The sequence below is a fragment of the Tachysurus fulvidraco genome, chromosome 25, assembly GCF_022655615.1.
Source record: "Tachysurus fulvidraco isolate hzauxx_2018 chromosome 25, HZAU_PFXX_2.0, whole genome shotgun sequence".
Classification (NCBI taxonomy): domain Eukaryota; kingdom Metazoa; phylum Chordata; class Actinopteri; order Siluriformes; family Bagridae; genus Tachysurus; species Tachysurus fulvidraco.
The window spans coordinates 9823847-9844824 of record NC_062542.1 but is presented as its reverse complement, the minus strand read 5'-3'; the positions used below and the strand labels follow the sequence as shown (position 1 = coordinate 9844824).

The 20978-nt window shown below is 37.7% G+C and overlaps 1 protein-coding gene across 3 annotated transcripts in view; it reads right to left on the bottom strand.

The window, feature by feature from the left end:
* Window positions 1-20978, bottom strand: part of fam49bb (family with sequence similarity 49 member Bb) — a 53805-nt gene that overhangs the window by 15763 nt on the left and 17064 nt on the right. The window contains exons 2-3 of one of the 3 annotated variants that reach the window (XM_047808811.1): window positions 18736-18818; window positions 2491-2592 (exon numbers count right to left, since the gene is read on the bottom strand). The exons of 1 other annotated variant lie outside the window; for it this stretch is intronic. In XM_047808811.1, coding sequence (XP_047664767.1) covers window positions 2491-2580 — 90 coding nt within the window. In that variant the 5' untranslated portion in view covers window positions 2581-2592; window positions 18736-18818. The remainder of the gene's footprint in view (window positions 1-2490; window positions 2593-18735; window positions 18819-20978) is intronic. One more of the 3 variants, XM_027173114.2, reaches the window with a different exon arrangement.

Genomic DNA, 20978 nt, shown 5'->3' with positions numbered 1-20978 from the left:
TAAGATTTAAACAATTGCCACAAATGAATCTACAATATAATCCAGTCAACATGTGATACAAAATATCTTCAGGTAATAAATATCTTCATTTTGTGAAAGTGCATTCAACATTGCACCTGTTGTGGATAATTGATATGGGAATTTGTCATTACATAAAGTAATATATATTTGACAATAAATATTATTGTCAATTGCTGTTATCAATGTGAATAAATATTTATACAGAAAATAGGCAGAATGAGACTCTGAGGCTTCCGAGGTAACCGACTAATACCAAGCATTTATAAAGTTCAACCCCAGTGTTACAGTAGCTACAGATTCATGGGCAGAAATTTAAGGTATTTTACAGTTGGGGGATTTTGTCGGTTGATTCTTAGAAAGTGTGCACCTGGGAGAGAACATTTTCCCAGGCTACCCTCTCCTCTGATGAGTGGTAAAACCTGTAGACTGCAGAAAACAAGTTCATGCAGTCCTCTGGAAATTCTCACACACATCCCACACTTTATCAATGACAGATCACATAGAATCTGCCTTCCCCATATGTGATGCCAGGAACAGAGAAAAACACACAGGTGGTGAATAACTTTGAAAGTAGAAGGCAGAAAGACAGAGGCAAAGGGAGACTGATGACTCTCAGCACTCAAACTGTTTCTTTTCCCACGCTAACAGTGAGGTTGTTACATAATCTTGTGCATAAGCATAGCAGAGATTTTTCCCCAGTTTTCTCCTTATTATACACATGGCCAGTTCCCATTCATCAGGCAGGTGTCCACATCACACATCAGATACCAATGAGACAGAGCAAAGACTATCACATGCTTCCTCTGAGGCACATTAAGCCAGCTAACTGCTTCTTTTTAACCAGCTGCTAATGCAAATTGTTAGTAGACTGCGACATACTCTTGGAGGAAAGCTCTATCTGCCTCTATCTATTTCTGCATCCATTAGCTCATGGCTGGCTAGTGGCTGATAAGGAATTGAGAGTTATGCCATCCTTCTCTTTCTAAGTGCATGGTCAGTTTTGCTCTCTTGGGCTCCTGGCTATGGATGACTGTGGAATATTTAGACGAGTCCAAACCGTAAATAAGATAAGATATATCCGATTAGTAACATGCATACTGTTGGGTTCTTTGCCACATACAGTTTGCAATTTCAATTACAATTTCCAAAGTGGAATGAAATGCTTTAATTCTGCATTTTTTTCTAATTAAATTTGTTTTCAATTCTATTCTAACAACAATTTTTGATTCAAATCACATTATTGACAACTTGAGGGAAAAGTTGATCATTTAAATATATACATGAATTTTATGACTGAGTTCAATAGTAATTAGTATGGGCCATAGCATGGAATCCACAATTTTTCAAACACTTACGATCCAATTTAGATCAAATTGACCTTCTGTACAATCTAGAAGTTTGGCATGGTGAATAACCCCAGTTTAAATTGGCACCTAGTAATAGAGCAAACTATTGAATTAAATTTTATATTAAAATATAAAATATTACATTAAATTCTAAACATTAAATATTTCAGTTATTGAAAATGTACTTTCTTTATTTTACATTTAAAATTCTAAAAAGTTCTGTTTATTTTCAAAACAAAAAACTATTTAAAAATCATCTATTTCAAAAAAAATATTTCTGTCATTAATTATAAATAACAAAAAAACCATGTTAATATTAATGTTATAAATGTTAAAAATTACAAAATATATAATGATAAAATGGCACTGTCAATTGCAGAAGTCCAAAGTGACATGCGAGATAGAGATAGCTGTGAGAGACAGTTAGTGAGACTGACAGTGTTAGGGCAAGGCAGCATACCACATTACAGTCAAGCTCATGACGCTGTGGAGACACACACACACACACACACACACACACACACACACACACACACACACACACACACACACACACACACACACACACACGCAGGTATGTGGGAAACAATACAAACACATACAATAAGCTTATGATACAATCATTTGCAGACTATAGACTTTTGCAGTCACCCATCATGAAAGTCACACTTGACTGGTAGTTGCATTCCTAAGTTTCCTGTTTCCTATGATGTCACAACCCAAAAAATGTTTAGTCAGAAGTGTGAGTTTGAGACTTGATTATGACAAAAAAAAAAAAAAAAAAAGATATGGGACTTTGACACTTGTCATGTCGTTGACCAACGCCGTATCCAGACATCAACACAGCTGAAGTGCACTAATGTTCAAACAAAAAAGGCAGAGTGGACTGAAAATCATCCAAAATAGGTTACATGCAGTGCCTTCTTTGAACTGGTCTTGCTGTTGATTGTACATGCACATAAATAGGATTTACGGTTCTGTCGAAACCACACATGAAATAATATACCTAAATAGTAATAACACTAGTTGTGTAGTAGCATATTATTTGATGCAGTAGTATTTTGGGCTTTTAGGCACAGCTTAATAAATATCAGATAAAAAGCAAAGCTTGTTTTTCATCTACCGTGTGCCTGATCAGCTGCACTGCCCATGGATATCTAACTCCTTGGGTGTCACCGCATGCATAGTAGCACTTTCTGGATGGTGTTATCATAGTAAATCCTCACTAAACAATAAAAAGAAAGCAGATTGCAGAGGTTGTTATTCACTCATCTGCACAACACATTATATTTCTATCATTTACTAACAGCCCACCAAATTAAAGAACAATTTATTTGTATAGCGCTTTTAACAACTCACGTTGTCTCAAAGCAGCTTTACATAAGCATAGAAACACAATAAAAAATGGCAAAGTTTAAGGTTTCAAATTAAGTATCTCTAACAATTTTCCCCTATAAGCAAGCCGAAGGTGACTCAATAATAATTCCTTAATTATTTATCTTTTTGTGCTGTGAAATTGGTTCAGAGACTTGTCCTGTTGTGCGTTAGCAATAATAAATGTACAAGCATACCAATGTAACTGGGAGAACTGACATGGAGAAATTGTGGAAGGAGAAAAAGACTAGGGACAGCAGGTGGGAGAGATTATTTCAAATAGTGTGTGAGTGTGTGTGTATGTGTGTGTGTGTGTGTGTGTGTCTGGGAACGATTTAGACATCATTAGAGAAGACGGCTCCCAATAAACCAAATTAGTGGGTGAAAATTCAATTTTAGCAGGGCAGAGGGGCAGAGCAAACATCAGTGCACCCTTTAATGTGTTCCATCCTCACTTTAGGGATCTAAATATGCTTTCAGCTCAACACTCTGTGCTCAGTTCCTCAGCTGCTGAACTCCTGCTATAATTAAAAAGCTTGTGTGATTTAGATAAACCCAGAGTCTCAGACAGGCAGAAGAAGAAAAGATGAGATAGAATGCCATATGCATTGCTCAGGTTAGAAGAGATGTAGATCATATAATTACTGTCCTCTCTATGTGCATCACTGTGTGGTTTTGTGTCTAATACTCCTAGCTGCAAAAACATTAGTTTTTGTAGTGTAAAACTAATGTACATTTAATGAAAATCTTTTACAACAGATTTTTCGCTAAATAACCCTTGTGTCACCTGAAAAACATCCATCCATCCATCCATCCATTTCTTGTACCATTTAACCTACACAGGGTAACAGGGAACCTGAAGCCTATCCCAGAGGACATGGGGCACTAGGCAGGGGACATGCTGACCAGGGTGCCACTCACAACTGCATGCACACTCAAACCTTCACTCATTACAGACAATTTAGATATGCCAGTCAACATACAATGCATGTTTTTGGAGTGGGTGAGGAAACCCCAGAACCCAGAGAACACCCAAAAATTACAGGGAGGACATGAAACAAGATTATACACCAAGGGTTCGTGGCCAGTTTTAAACCTGCTAACATCCTCTGCCAGGTGAGCCCAATTGAAGGAAAAACTACTAAAGGAGAGTGTTCCACATTATTAAGCAGAGCACCATTTCCATGCAATATGGGGAAGAAAAAGGATTTCTCTGCTGCTGAAAAGAGTGAAATAGTGCCTTGGACGAGGTATGAAAACATTAGATATTTCACGAAAACTTAAGCGTGACCATCGCACTATTAAGAGATTTGTGGCTGATTCAGAACACAGACAGGTTTGTGCAGATAAAGGCACATTGAGGAAGATTTCTGCCAGATCCATGCATCGGATCAAGAGAGAAGTTGCTAAAATACCATTACATAGCAGCAAACAGATATTTGAAGCTGCTGGTGCCTCTGGAGTCCCACGGACATCAAGGACATGTACAGTCCTCCAGAGTCTTGCAACTGTGCATAAACCTTCTATTCGTCCACCACTAACCAATGCTCACACGCAGAAACGGCTGCATTGGGCAGAAAAATACATGAAGACTAATTTTCAAACAGTCCTGTTCACTGATGAGTGCCGTGCAACCCTGGATGGTCCAGATGGATGGAGTAGTGGATGGTTGATGGACTGCCACCCTGTTCCAACAAGGCTGCGATGTCAGCAATGCGTTGGTGGAGTCATGTTTTGGGCCGGAATCATGGGAAGAGAGCTGGTTGGCCCCATTAGGGTCCCTGAAGGTGTAAAGATGATCTCTGAAAGTATGTGGAGTTTCTGACTGACCACTTTCTTCCCTGGTACAGAAGGAAGAACTAAGCTTTCCATAATAAAATCATCTTCATGCATGACAATGCACAATCTCATGCTGCAAAGAATACCTCTGTATCAATGGCTGCTATGGGGATAAAAGAAAAGAAAGGCAGTTTACATCCAAACAGCAGCTCTGGGAGGTTATTCTGACATCTTGCAAACAAATTCAAGCAGAAACTGTCCAAAAACTCACACGTTCAATGGATGCAAGACTTGTGAAGCTGCTATCAAATAAGGGGTCCTATGTTAAAATGTAATGTAAATGGTTAAAATGTTTAAAAAGTTAAAATGTTGTTATAAGTTTCATTGAAATAGCTTTTGATTTCAGTACATATGCTGCATACACAACAACGGACAATTTTCAGTTCTTTAAAACCTATATAGTGTTTTGAAACTTACTGTGCATAATATTTTGGAACAGTGCATTGTAAGTTTTTTATGTTTAAAAAGATACTGTTATCATTAGGAGGTTTGTTCAAAAAAATTTGAATTGTACTCTTAATAGTTGATAACATGAGCATTCTGCTGACTGCTATTTACATCAATTATTTAGGTAAATGAGAAAAATATAATTTGCATAATAATTTGGAACAGGGTGTGTGTGTGTGTGTGTGTATATATATATATGTACACACACACACACACGGTATCTCACAGAAGTGAGTACACCCCTCACATTTTTGTAAATATTTCATTAGATCTTTTCATGTGACAACACTGAAGAAATGACACTTTGCTCCAATGTAAAATAGTGAGTGTACAGCTTGTATAACAGTGTAAATTTGCTGTCCCCTCAAAACAACTCAACACACAGCCATTAATGTCTAAACTGTTGGTCACAAAAGTAGTCATGTGACTTGTTAGTGTTTCAAGGTATCAGGTGTGAATGAGGAGCAGGTGTGTTAAATTTGGTGTTATCGCTCTCACTCTCTCATACTGGTCACTGGAAATTCAAGATGGCACCTCATGGCAAAGAACTCTCTGAGGATCTGAAAAAAAAATTATTGCTCTACAAAAAAATGGCGTAAGCTATAAGAAGTAGTTTAAGTCTTTGGTTCTTTTAATTATGATGATTTTGGTTCACATTTAACAAAAACCAACCAATTCACAATCTCAAAAAATTTGAATACTTTATAAGACCAATAAAAAAACATTTTTAGTGAATTGTTGGCCATATGGAAAGTATGTTCATTTACTGTATATGTACTCAATACTTTGGCTTAACAAGAGGAATACGACAATGAACCACCTGGACTGCAGAAAAGGGAATTATGCAAAAATGCTGTTTGTGGACTACAGTTCAGCGTTTAGCACCATAATTCCTTCTACACTCTCCTATAAGTTGGAGGTCCTGGGACTCAGCCTGCCGCTGTGTCAATGGATATCCAACTTCCTGACAGCCAGACCACAAGCCGTACAGATGGGCAAACACACCTCATCCACCCTCACCCTCAGGACTGGAGCTCCCCAGGGTTGTGTTCTGAGCCCCCTGCTGTACTCACTGTACACATATGACTGTGTGGCCACTTCCAACTCCACCATCATCATCATCAAGTTTGCTGATGACACTGTACACTGAGCGTCTGTACCATCAGACACTTAAGGGACTTCAAACTACCCTCTCAGGTGCTAAAGACTTTCTAAATCTGCACCATTGATAGCGTCCTGATGGGTAGCATCACTTCCAGGTTCAGGAACATCACCATGCAGGACAGGCAAGCCCTCCAGAGGGTGGTGCGGTCAGCTGAACGTACCATCCACACCGAGCTCCCTGACCTGCAGGACATCTACAGCACATGGTGCCGGACCAGGGCCAGGAAGATTGTAAAGGATCTATGCCATCCCAACAATGGACTCTTCTTTGTTGCGCTTAGGGAAACTTTTACGCTCCTTGAAAGCAAACACACAGAGAATGAGGAGAAGCTTCTTCCCGCAGGCCATTCCGAGTTTAAACCAGGAAACACCCAGGACCTCTCCCCTTCACCGTTTTTCTGCACACCTTTTCTGTACTGACACTAACGCTGGACTTGCACAGAACAGTACCATTTTATACACTTTATACACACACCATACTACACATTGACACTTTAAGGACAATAATTAAAACCATACGCATTTATGTATATGTATATACATTATTTTTACTTATATTTTCAGATTTTATATAGTTTTTTTTTTATATATATAGTTTATACTTTTATTTATCTACCTCCTTCTGGTTATATTTTTTATGCCGAATTGCATTCCTTATGTTTTTGAATACCGGACAGATGCAAAAAGCATTTCACTGCATGTCGTACTCTGTATGTATGTGTATGTGACAAATAAAATTTGATTTCTTTTGATTTGACAACTGTAGCCCAATTCCTTGACACGTCTGTGTGTGGTGGCTCTTGAAGCCTTGACCCCAGCCTCAGTCCATTCCTTGTGAAGTTCACCCAAAATGGATACAGCACTCTGTAAACAGCCAGCTTCTTTGGCAATGAGTATGTGTGGCTTACTCTCCTAGTGAAGGGTGTCAATGATTGTCTTCTGGACAACTGTCAGATCAGCAGTCTTCCCCATGATTGTGTAGCCCAGTGAACCAAATTGAGAGACCATTTTGATGGCTCAGAAAACTTTTGCAGGTGTTTTGAGTTGATTAGCTGATTGGCATGTCACCATATTTAACATTTTTTGAGAATTGGTGGGTTTTTGTTAAATGTGAGCCAAAATCTTCACAATTAAACATACTAAAGACAAACTACTTCAGTCTGTGTGTACTGAATTTACATAATACACAAGTTTTACTCTATTTATGTACAAATAAATATCATCAAGAATTTCAGTCATAAAGTACCATGCATTCACTCACTCTAACAACAGCATACCATTTTACTGTCTTTAACTTTTACGAGTGTACCATAAGGTTTCCAGTGTTGCTGGAGTAACCAATCACCAAAAGAACAATTTAGCCATTGAGTAGTAGTCTTTTTAGTAGTCATATGTTACAATGCCCTGTGTACAGCAGGTGGTCTGTGCTTGCCATAAATAAAAGCTAAATTCTTTTGTGAATATCAGGCCAGCTTGCTCTGAAATATGGTAAAATATGGTTTTATTTTGGACATCAGAAAGGATAAGTTTAGGACAAACCAACTGACCAAACCAAACCAACATAAAACTAATGTATGTGTGTGTCTATTTCTGTGTGCTTATGTGTGTCTATTTGTATGTGTGTGTCTATTTCTATTTGTTTAAAACACAATATCTTTATTTTATATGATGCATTCATATTCATTTACACTGTTACACCTTTTTATTGGAATTTATCTTAAATAAAACCTTTAAAAAATCTTTATATTTTTATACTCCTGTTCTTTCTCCAGTTTGATGAAAGTTCAGCGGTACTTAATAATACTTAGCTTGATTTGAAAATGTATGTCTGATTGATATGCTTTAAATAGGATTTAAAAGTAAGCTGTTTATTAATTCAAGTCATTACATATCAACTAGGAAACAAAATGGTAAGCTTGCTAATAAAGACAACTGCTGACTTAATTAGGTTATTATATAAAGTTCAGCAGGAAAACATCATTAAACTAATCTTACGGTTCATAAACTTTTGCCTCATTTTGTATTTTCAGGTTAGTAACAGGAAAGAAAGAATCATTCAAAAACACATTCACCCTAAAATAAAAACGGAATTGGATATTTTACTAAATGTCAAATAAATGCTTGCAATTTCAGGAAGAAATTAGTGAAGAAAAAAAAAATATATATATATATGTATATATATATCCCCCTACTGTGGATGTAATGACCCTCTGTGAGTGTTTGGGGTTAGTAGGTTACAATATGAATTGTGTCAGTGGTGAGGAAATCTGAGATCTGAGTCCAGGTCAGTAGATGTCAGTTACTGTTTACCGCCCTTCCCAGTGTGTCTACCCACAATGCCACACTCCATCCCACAAGCACAGTAATGAGGTCATGCTAAGGAAAACTAACATGAAACTGACACCTTTTTTAATACCATGATACAATTCACACAAAAAAAGGAAAAAACTACTATCTATAAACTTTAGAATGGAATTGACAAAAATGTAACGGAGAAAATAAAAGTATTTAATTCATCTTTTATACTGGTTTTAAGGTGGGATCAAGTCAAGGCAGGCGTGTGATTTAGAATGTACTTTGAAACCAATGGAAATAGATTTAGATTTATCTTTTTCATATATTCAAATATTTAAGAAGTATGTCTAGCTGTATCTTTGCACAGATTTTATTATACATTTTATTATAATATAATGTCTATGTCAATGTAAAATTTACCAATCATGGCAGAAATGTGTAAATGAGAGAGTTTGTGTTCGAGTATAAAGACCAGGTTTGTTTCCATTATTAGAATTTTAGCAGCACAAGAGAAGAAATGTTTAGGCACTGGGATAGTTATGCTGCCCACTGCAGAGTTAAGGCATTACAATCTTTACAAAAGCAAAAAAAAAAATACTTTAAGGATGATGTGTTGAGACTATAAAATCCTCTCAGTGATCTTTTTAGGATACAGGATCTCTCTGTGCGAGCCCTTGATGACCAAGACAGAACCATAGGCAAGATATTGGTGCTTGGCATATCATCAACACCCCCTCCCACTGAAGAGATTGCGTGCTGGAGCACAGTAGCTATAGAGGGATTGAGGTACATGTAGGGGATCATCTGAGGCCACATGGAGCTTACGAATTCACTCCTGAGCTCTGATTGGTTAATGTTCAGCTCTCCTGTGTTGCACTGTATCCATGGTGCTGAAAAAAGACTGAACCTTTGCTGAAGAGCCAATAAGGCTGCAGCATGTGAGATGCAGGACTGGAAAAATAGTACAACTTAAAAGCATGAACATGAATACATGAATGGCGATGAGGTAATGCACCAAAAACTTCAACCCAATACAACAGCACTGCAACAAGAGGAGATGGAAGCTGGACTTCGGAATATTCCACATTCCAACTTGATTAAGAGATTAGCCTTTACATGGGCTAACCATGTAAACTGACCTACTTACTAAATTTAGGTCAAAAAGCAAAGACAAGGTAAAAGCATTTTTTAGCATCTTTTTCCTCATGAAAGCTTTCTGCAAATCTATCACATAAACTTCTAGAACATCCTCAAACCTAGAACCTTACACACAAGAGTAGTATTCAAAATAAAACATACACACACAAGCATGCCTGCCCAAACACACACAGTGGATAAATTAGAAGGGTGCTGGCATTCTGTTGCAGCATTGCAGCATGGGAGTCCACGTGTCTCAATGAACTACGCTAGCTCTGTGGCGCCAGAAAGACATGTGCACGCTCCCCACCCTTTTTCTCAGTCACGTGGGCATAGACAAGGAGGGAGAAGAATAAGGAGAAGAATAGAGAGAGAGAAGAGAGAGAAGGAGAGAGAGAGAGAGAAAGAGAGAGAGAGAGAGAGAGAGAGAAAACGAACATAAGACACGCTCAACCATTTTTGATATGCATTAGAATCTGAACACATACATATTGAACACTAGAGTAATGAAAGAATAATTACAGTGGTGCTTTTCCATCCCATGACTCTACATTATTCTGATTCTAAAGTGTGATGAAACATATTGGCAAATCAGAAATAAATGACTGCTAAATCACACACTTTTACCTATAACACACTTAATATAAGAGTGATTTACATTCTAAGCACATGCATTTGCATGTTTTCATTAAGCGAACCCAAAGTGTTTGATAAGAAAAAGATCCAATTCAAACAGAGCTGGTAAGAGAGCAGAGAGTAATAAAAGTGCCACAAAACTTCAAGTTTCCAACAGCTAAGCAAGAGCAAGTGTGAAGTGGTTGGAGAGAGAGAGCAAGAGAGAGCGAGAGAGGAACTGTATGTGAACATAAATATTGCTCACTGCTCACCAGGCTTTTAAGAGCTCTTGTGGTGTATTTGGTCATTTTGATAATTTCTCAATTTTAGCAGAAAAGATCTGTCTTTACTCCCTAGGATCCATGTGATGTTTTACATGGGTCTATAAAGCCTCATCTCTCTAAAGTGACCCACTGCTGTGGATCATATCCCTGCTCCTGGACTATCCAACTTCACAACCCCACAACCATACACACATAGAGAATTTCTCCACAGGAAACTTACTCATGGTTTAATAGCTAAGCTGACCAAGCAGTCAGCTTACCTTTACATTACATTCGCTCTGCCATCGTCTCTTATGATTACAGCTCACTGTAACAGATGATGCAGAACAATGAGTTGTGTGCATGTTTGTGGTTACCTCTGAAGACTGATTTATCACCTCACCCAGTGCGCATAAATGAACTCTGAATAATGACCCATTGTGATAATGTCATTGACAAAAGGATGTGGCTCATTAAAGTAAACACAGATTTACTTGGATTACGTTTGTTAAAGCATAGACAATTATCCAAATTTCCAAAAAATCACTCTTCTGTGTCAGTCTGCAGTACAGTAGCATCCTCAGCAGCAGCAGAAGCAATAACAGTGCACAGTTCCTAACTGACCTAAATCTCCTGTGGTGTGTCGGTGCATTATTAGCATTAGCCTGGACCCCATGACACTCATCCAATCACAGAGGCAGAAAATGAGGTGATGACCCCTCAACTGGCACATGCCACACCCATAATCCACCCTTGCCGTGTTTATAATTCATAAACCTGGCCGTATGGGCTACCATTAAATAATCAGCTCCATTATTGTGCAAAAAAGAAAGGAAGTAAAATACAAAAGGCATGGTCAATAAAAAAAAAGAGGCTTTGATGGCTCACAGGCAAAAAATGTTCTAAGCCATAAACCTACCTTGACATTTGCATTATGATCGATTATCTTACACAAATCATTGTATATTATCTGTTTAAACATTATCTAATAACTAATCCTTTTTACTACAGGTCAGATCAGCAGAAATTAGTCGGTGGTATGCAGTGAGATCTAACAGGCCAGGTTTAGAGCAGGATTTTGGTTAATCCTTCCTTCAGTAGCACCTCTTAATCTTCATGTTACCATTCATGATCAAAGCATGAAACCATGGCAACAACACATAACAAGCTAAAACATAGCACCTTCACTCATGGACAGGGAATTTTAAGCCAAACCTGTAAAAACCCTTCAAAGTCTATTTAATCATCATACACTCATCACATGCACTCTGTTAGCATTTCAAAACCACCCTGATCCACCTAATCTGTAAAAAATGTTAACTTTACGGATGATGCATAGGAGAGAACAGAGCCACAAAAGACGATCATTTATAATATGTTTTTTTTATCAGTGGGACTTTGTCTTAGTCCCAATTCAAGCAGGAGACACGGTAACATTCCAGGTGTCTTCTCCTGGAGAAAAAAAGACAGCAAATGTAGCATGTAGCAAACTGCTTACTTCAGGCTCAGGCCAATGTGGAGGTGCAGGACCAGTGTAGGGTAAAGTTAAGCTGTGAATACAGATTTATGCAGGGCTGTGGCCCTCTCTCTCTCTCTCTCTCTCTCTCTCTCTCGCACTCACACGCACCTCACACGCACTCACACGCACCTCACACGCACTCACACGCACTCACACGCACTCACACGCACCTCACACGCACCTCACACGCACTCACACGCACCTCACACGCACCTCACACGCACCTCACACGCACCTCACACACACCTCACACACACTCACACACACTCACACACACTCACACACACTCACACTATTTTTCTGAAATCTAAATTCTTAATGCAATGTTTGTGCCTCAACACTAACCCTAACCTCAGGAACCCAAATAAATTATTCTTTGCTGTAACTTTCATCACACACACACACACACACACACACACACACACACACACACACACACACACACACACACACACACACACAATCTATTGCTACATTTGCATTTCTAGTATATGATTGTAGAGAAGTAGAGTTAAACCAATCCTAACTTTACCCTCTGTAGTCATCTGTACTCTATTATTTGTTTTACATTCTTGTGCACTAGCTCTAAATTAGGGTCTGAACAATGTCAAACTTGTTATGTATTTGAATCGTGGGCACATTTTGTCTACAAAAGACAGCTGAATACATTCGTACACCTAGGTCTATATGTCTAAGAGTAATAATAGCATGTCACGCCCCTAGCATACTAAACCATGGATGACTTTTTTGACCATGACTTGCTACCTTTTATTACTCAGCTGTCATACAGATACAAATCACATGAAGAGAGCCCAGTGTAAAAAATTCAGATTAAGGTGTTAATCTGGTGAGGCTCAGAGATTTCTGTGCTAAGGGTGGGGCACTGGCACAGGAGTTTCGTGCTGTGTTTGGCATGCAAAAGATTTGCGCTAAGAGGATTGGGGCAATGTGTAAGGTACACAGCACCCTCTGGTGACAGTTAAGAGATTAAAGTATGGAAGCAGCCACTCCCTGTTTCTGAGGTTGGCTCTAAAAATAGTTCAAAGATTAGAAGTCAAAGGAAAGGTAGGAAATGGGATGTTTTTGAATAGGTTTCTTAGGATTCTGTGTTATGCTCTGTGACCTGAACCATCAGCTGCACAAATGTAAGCAGATTTGGATGACATGGCATAACCAGGGGTCTTCTAAAAGTATTAATTATTCTGCTTTGGCATAGTAATCCAAACAGAACTGAAGATTTTTACTGGCCACCAACATTTTACTAGCCAGTGAAATGAGCTTAGGAAAACTTTAGTCCGGATACACAGCGTGTGGTGAAGTAAAAAGTGTAGACCATCATTGGATGACACATTGCTAAATTAAAAGGAAACCAACCCACTTAATGTTTAAATAATCCTTTCCCTCCCATGTACATCCACATATGCCAATGCAAGCATTTTACATGACTCATCAAACCCAAGTCAAATCTGCCCCTTGCTTTTGAGATGCCTCACACAACCACACTAGACACTGGATATGGTCCATCGATATACAATACACACAGACTCCTATTTAAATAGCAAAAAGAATTTTTCTGTAACAAAATATGAGTCATTTGAAAAAAAGTCTTATACCAAACTGAGTTCTCAACTCAGAAGCTGCTCAGAAGGTGTTGATTACTTTTCTATAACACAAGGGCTCTGGCAGTAATGCTGGCTGCTACAAGTAGGTGAATAAAAGGTTTACATTCATGTCTAATACAAAACATGTCCTACAGTAATGGCTATTCACTGGGACTTGTGGATGGTGGAAACTTGCATTGGTGGACACTACACATGACGTCAGCTAATAAGAAATGGAGAATAACAAATTGTGTTATGGTGATGTTTTCTTTACGATGATGTTAATTTAACATATTTGGAAGGAGGCCCCAGTGTCAGTACCTTGTAACAGTTAAAAGGAAGGATGAGAAAGCATAAATATGGAGTACATTTCAGTTTGCACTCCCTTTGCTGCTAGTATTTTATTAACTTCCTTAAAAAAGGGGCATGTGGTAGCTTAGTGGTTAAGGTGTCGGGCTATCAATTGGAAGGTTGTGAGTTCAATCCTGGGAACCAAAGTCCACCAAACTGCCACTGATGGGCCCCTGAGCAAGGCCCTTAACGCTCAAATACTCAGTTGTATAAAAATGAGATAAAGAGAGATGTAAGTCACTCTGGATAAGGGCGTCTGCCAAATACTGGAAATGTAAATGTAGAAAAGGAAAGGTCTGTTTATAACTGTGGTTATGTGATAAATATATATTCTCTGCAGATGTTCCACAAGATTAAATGTAACTATAAATGATTAAGATTTGCCTTTAAGCCTATATTAAGGGTGGCATAATGGCTAATCGTCCAATGCTGAAATGTGTAGAAAAAAGAATGTCATTGTGTGTCAAGTATAGAAAATAGGCATAGAAAATAGGCATAATAGGATATAGATTAAAGAAAGATTAATCACATTACCTCTATATAATTTGTTATCCAATTCACATTGAAATGACTTAGTAGATAGTAACTTCACAAAAAAAAATCCCTGTAAGCACTATATTAGAGCACTAAGAATGGCATCATCACCCACAACACAACCAAGTCCTATAATCTGAACAACAGCACCACCTGCTGAACCTCATGAACCATAATTCTGAGCTGTTTTAATACTTTAAATACATTTATTTAACATAGGAAAATACAACAAACCTAAAAAATACACTGTGTGCGTATGTGTCTGTGTACGTGTGTGTTTGTGCATTAATTTCCCACCAAGATCTTGTATAGATGATGGGAATGTTAGACAGCTGTGTAAAGTCTTCTCCAGCACATCCTAAAGATTCTCATTGGGGTTAAGGTCTGGACTCTTGTGGTTCCCATTCCATGTTAGAAAATGATGTCTCATGCTTCCTGAATGACTAACAATTTAAGCCTAATGAATCCTGGCACTGTCATTTTGGAAAATGCCCATGCCTTCATTGAAGAAAAAAATCCAGTGATATAGAAACCTAGTAATACAGTATATTCGTGTTGTCAGCTGACCTTGTTTTTTTGAAGACAGAACATTGCTGAACCTGATTTAATTTCACCAAACAATTAAGTGATCGAGGGAAGCCTCTTGTGTATTTGCTTAGTTAAATCCAGGGGTTACTTTTTTTGGCCAGGCTGTTTAGCAAAATTTGACAAATCATGACACATATGACATATTTCACCATTGTTTTATGAAATTTTATCAAATTGCTCCCAATTAGTTTGAGAATTAAAAAGAGGGAAAAATAACAATAATATAACCTATAACAAGGAGTTGGCCTTATAATGCCAGGTGTCCATGCACTGAACTTCTATCAGAAATGCATTCGTTATTCCAGTTCCTGTGAGGGCATACTGTGGCATGTTAGGATATAGTCTTTAGCCTATAAATCTTTATCCAAATAACATGCTTATAAGGTGCCAAAGCTTAATGCAGAGATCACGAAGAGCGACAACAGAACTCATTTTATACACAGCAGTTTAAATAAGATGAATCTTATACAATCTTATTCTATGCAGTGGTATCACCAGGTGAGGGCAGCATTGTCCTACTGTGAACACTGCTCAAGTACGTTCTTAATCCTGAGAACATTACTACGGTCAGGTGACCTCTAATCACCTGAAAACACAGATCTAACTCTCTCATCCAACTGCTTCCAGCCATTCAGAGGTTCCTAGTCATAAGATGGAAGTTTAGTTTAGTCATAAGATTTGAGACCAACTTCTGGACCAGAAGAGGGTCTCAAACACACCACTAGCAGATGTGAGCATGCTACTAGTTAACACTCAAATATGATGTACTGACTGGTTGTCACTGAATATTTAATTTGATAGTCTGTTGTATCCGAATACCTTTAAATAAAAAAAATCAAACATATTTGAAATATTACTCTGTATGTTATATGTAAGTTTCAGTAGTTTCCACAGTATTGAAAAAAGAATGAAAAACATTTTAACTGACAGAAATGAAATTAAGAAATTGAAGCATGAGTCTAATTAAACTCTGTCAACACTGAAAACAATGAGTTATATTCCTGAATTTTAAACAAACAATAAAGTCTCTTTTTCTTAGGTTGAGACGGACATAAGATAAAGTCTTACCAAATCACGCATTAGCCTGTTTGCACTGACCACTGACAGAGAAGGTAAATTGGTAATATCAGACCTCAAAGGCTTGTCTGCATAGATTATCATCAACTGGAAGACTGAATACAGGTAATACAAAGTACTGTGTTTTTCAAAAAAATACTGCAACAGCTGTAAATTCAACTCAACTATTTATCTAAATTAGGATTATCTGAATACAGCAAATCAACACACAAACTAGCTACAGTGATAGAGAAGTCTGAGGAGTTGTCACAGGTTTTTATAGATTAACTATGTGTAACATAAAAAAAAACTGAATGTTTAGAGACAAATGAGCATTAAAGATGTGTTGTCCATTTATCCAAGGAATAACATGAACAAGCCACTATAAACCAATATAATTATAATAATATAACTTTATCCAGTCATGTTAGTTGCTTCTCTGGACCTTGTTGGAAATGCTATGTATGTAGAAATATAGAATTTGATGGTTCGATACTGGTGTCCGTAAAGTTTGTCTCATATGTTACTCTCAGAAAATTACATGCAAAGTTATTTATAGCAACATCTGGGTTGTAATGTGTAATGTGTGACACAAATGCATGGAACTGATATATTTTGTTGTACCATGATCATGTGAAAGAGAAATTAAAATCAGAATGCACCTAAAAGCAATAGAGATCATTCATGCTTCAACAGAGCTCCACAAAACAGAAGTTAAAGCTTAAGACAAGAGACCAGATATGTTTATCCAAGCAGATGAGTGATGAGGGCAAGCGTATGGACAGATACCAAACACGTCTAAGCCTGCAATTCACAGTAAATTCTGGTGAAGACAAGCATGATTTTCCTCTTACTAGATGGAAATGAACACATCCTCAGGGTTAATTTGCATACTGGTGGCTTACGTTCTGTTATCTTTGACCCTGTGATTATATATGCAGCCACGGGGAAAACAGGAAGACACATTACTCAAGACCACATAATGTTCCACAATGCTGTGCACTTCCGTATTGGCAAACATTTCACCAATTCTCAGTATGTTAAAGGCATAATAGAAAAAAATATATTGTTTTATTTTATTTTTTGTTTGTATTTTATATTTATGAAAGGAAAATTCATTTCAATATGACAATATTCATATTCAACCTGTCACAATAAGACTTTGTGCTTATAGCTCATACAACTGTTCCATATACCCATATTCACAATCCTTTAATTAATTTATTAATTTATCAATATCTCTTTATTTTCTGATTAAAGTTGATTTTTATTATTGACCGGTTCAGACACAGATACAGAGATTAACAAAGCAACATTGCTCCAGGACCATGTCATATAAATCTACAGAGCTTGTAAATTGTACTTAAAGTGCAACACTGCTGAAAAGTTACATGCCCTCAATATTCCAGAGTGGGAATTGGTAGAATTTAGAGCTTTCCTATATAATACAAATCAATGAAAAATTATTAAATTATCATATATTTTTAACATTTAAATGGTTGTGTTGTGTTGTGTTGTGTTGTGTTGGCATGGTGGCTTAGCGGTTAGCACACTCGCCTCACACCTCCAAGGGTGGGGGTTCGATTCCCGCCTCCGCCTTGTGTGTGTGGAGTTTGCATGTTCTCCCCGTGCCTCAGGGGTTTCCTCCGGGTACTCCTCCCCAGGTCCAAAGACATGCATGGTAGGTTGATTGGCATCTCTGGAAAATTGTCCATAGTGTGTGTGTGTGTGTGTGTGTGTGTGTGTGTGTGTGTGTGTGTGTGTGTGTGTGCCCTGCGATGGGTTGGCACTCTGTCCAGGGTGTATCCTGCCTTGATGCCCAATGACGCCTGAGATAGGCACAGGCACCCCGTGACCCGAGAAGTTCGGATAAGCAGTAGAAAATGAATGAATGAATGAATGAATGAATATTATGTTATATTATATTATATTCCTGAATCACTGTATCCAGGAGCCCACAACTGGGCAATGAAACATCAATTTCTGTTTTTCCTACCATGGTTTTAGAAACATAACATGAAGATATCAGTAAATATTATAAACACGCTCTATTATAAACACTGTATATGATCAGCAATCACATTACCTTATTTTAAATGATTTTTGTAGCAGAACATACAACTTTTCAGTTTAACCTCTGCCATTCACTGTTGCTATAGGTTATGGCTGCTGTTTGGATTAAGGGTATATGCTAAAATACAACTAAACATAGCAAGAATACTGTATTTTCTATATATATCTGTATAATACTGTAGTGATCCTAAATAGGATACATAAGTGTATTTTTATTTTTCTGTAAATAGCAGCTCTGCACACAGTCAGTGTCAAGGCCAATTTAATTATGACAGCATGATTGGTGGGGAACCACTGCAGTCTGGTCTAAAATGTGTTTAAGAGAAGCACCACATTAAATGAAAGCTAATGGATTGTTAATAATAATCTAATAGTTTAATTATGGATTTAATAGTTTATATGCCTCAAAGTCTCCTCTAAACCCGTCTGCATCTCAGGCAACCACACATGTACAGCACAAGTATATACACAGTATACACACCATACACAGTATAGCACAGGTAACTACTTACCAGCAGATGAGCAGAGGAAGGTGAGGGGAGGAAGAGCCACCCAGGCACTTGGCCAAGGCCGAAGGCCTACAATGCAACTCACACTGAGAGAAAGAGAGAGAGAGAGAGAGAGAGAGAGAGAGAGAGAGAGAGAGAGAGAGAGAGAGAGAGAGACCTTAATTAAGTACTATGTCCAGGTCACTGATTATGTCCATATTGTAGTAGGTACATCTTTATTAATCATAGCAATAGTCAGCATAAGAATAGATATCCATATTTGTGTTTGTGAATTGTTGTGTGGTAGCAGTAGCAGCAGCTAGCTAAAATTATTTTTTGTGAGACATTTATTTGTTATGAAAAATAATTCGAAAAATTATTTGTTTGGAAAATAAATAAACCAAATGTGTGCAGCATGGCTGTGCTAAGATTAGTCCAATTATACCACCTTTAATGATCTCATAAAATGATATAGCATGATTATTAAAGCCACTTTAAACTTAACGGAGGGATGGAAAGAAAAATAAAATCTGAAAATCACTGAGCCACTGATCTGAACTGAGCTGGGAGTATACTGCAATGTTCTGGAACTGCACACGCTCAAGCATTTCCCCATTTCACTTCCTGCTAATGTCCTTTTTTTGGTCGGTCTCCCACTCAAAGCAAAAAAAAAATTAAATTGCAACAGAATACTGCAGCACTTTTGAATGCTCATCTCAGTTTGTTTAAAAGGTACCGATTGATTATACACTACATCATATGAATGTGATTATCACTAAATATTTTAAGGAGTGTCCTGTACTAGACAATATGTACTGGTAATGCTGTACTCCCAACACCGGAACATTTTTTTCAACATTGGAAAACCTTCAAGATAAAGGGCTTGTGATTTCTCTATAATATGGCTTAAATGATAATAATAATAATAATAATAATAATAATAATAATAATAATAATAATAATAATAATAATAATAATAATAATAATAAGACAGAATTATACATGATTATATGATGCATGACTACATCCCCAAAGGTTTAGGGACACCCAAATCATTGAATTCCTGTTCCAATCACTTCCATGGCCACAGTTGTATAAAATCAAGCACCTATGCAAGCAGACTGCTCCTACAAACAATTGTGAAAAAATGGGTCACTCTCAGGAGCTCAGTGAATTTAAGCCTGATAATGTGATAGGTTGCCACATGTGCATTAAGTCAATTCCTGAAATTTCCTCACTACTAAATATTTCACTGTCAACTGTGGTATTATAACAAAGTGGAAGCAATATGGAACAACAGCAACTCAGCCACGAGTGGTAGGCCATGTAAAATCACAGACTGGGGTCAGCGCATGCTGAGGTACAACAAACTTCATGTAGCATTCAGATCAGCTCAAGAACAGTGCGTAGTTAGCTTTACGTAATGGGTTTCCATGGCCGAGGGTTTCCAACAGTTGCATCCATTCCTTACATCACCAAGTCAAAGGCAAAACTTCAGATGCAGTGGACTCTAGAGCGGTGGAGACTTGTTCTCTGGAAATCTGATGGACAAGCCTGGGTTAGGCAGTTGCCAGAAGAACAGTAATTGATCGACTGCATTGTGTCAAGTGTAAAGTTTGGTGAAGGTGGGAATTATGGTATGGGGCTGTTCTCCAGGGTTGGGCTTGGCCCCTTAGTTCCATTGAAACCTGTGAACACCTTTGGGATGTATTAGAGAAGAGACAGGCCTTCTCATCCAAAATTACTGCCTGACCTCACAAATACGCTTCTAGATGAATGGTCAAAGATTCCCATAAACACACCCCTAAACCTTGTTGTTTGTTACTTTCCTACAGCTTCATGACACATTATGTTTTAAGGCTTTCATAGCAGTGAAATACAATACGAGTAGATAGCCATTTAACATCGGATTTCAACATCAAAATATATAAATGCAGTAAATAATCAATAAATAAATAAATAAATGATCCCATTTGATTGAACTTTTGTGGTGTCCACAAAAGAAAGAAAGAAAGAAACAAACAAACAAACAAAAACTCTGCTTTAGCAAAACAATAGACATATAACATAGACTCCAACATAAATTGCACTGACTAGCTTTCAAATACTTGAGCCAGCAGTGGCCTTGATGTTGTGATGTGATCTCAAGTTTCATGCAGTTGGCACATTCAGCAAATTTTCACTTTGAGGGAAGTGAATCATCAATCATGAGTCATCAGTTGTATTATTGCTAGTTTTTTGTGACCAGTCTTTGCTGCTCTATGAAG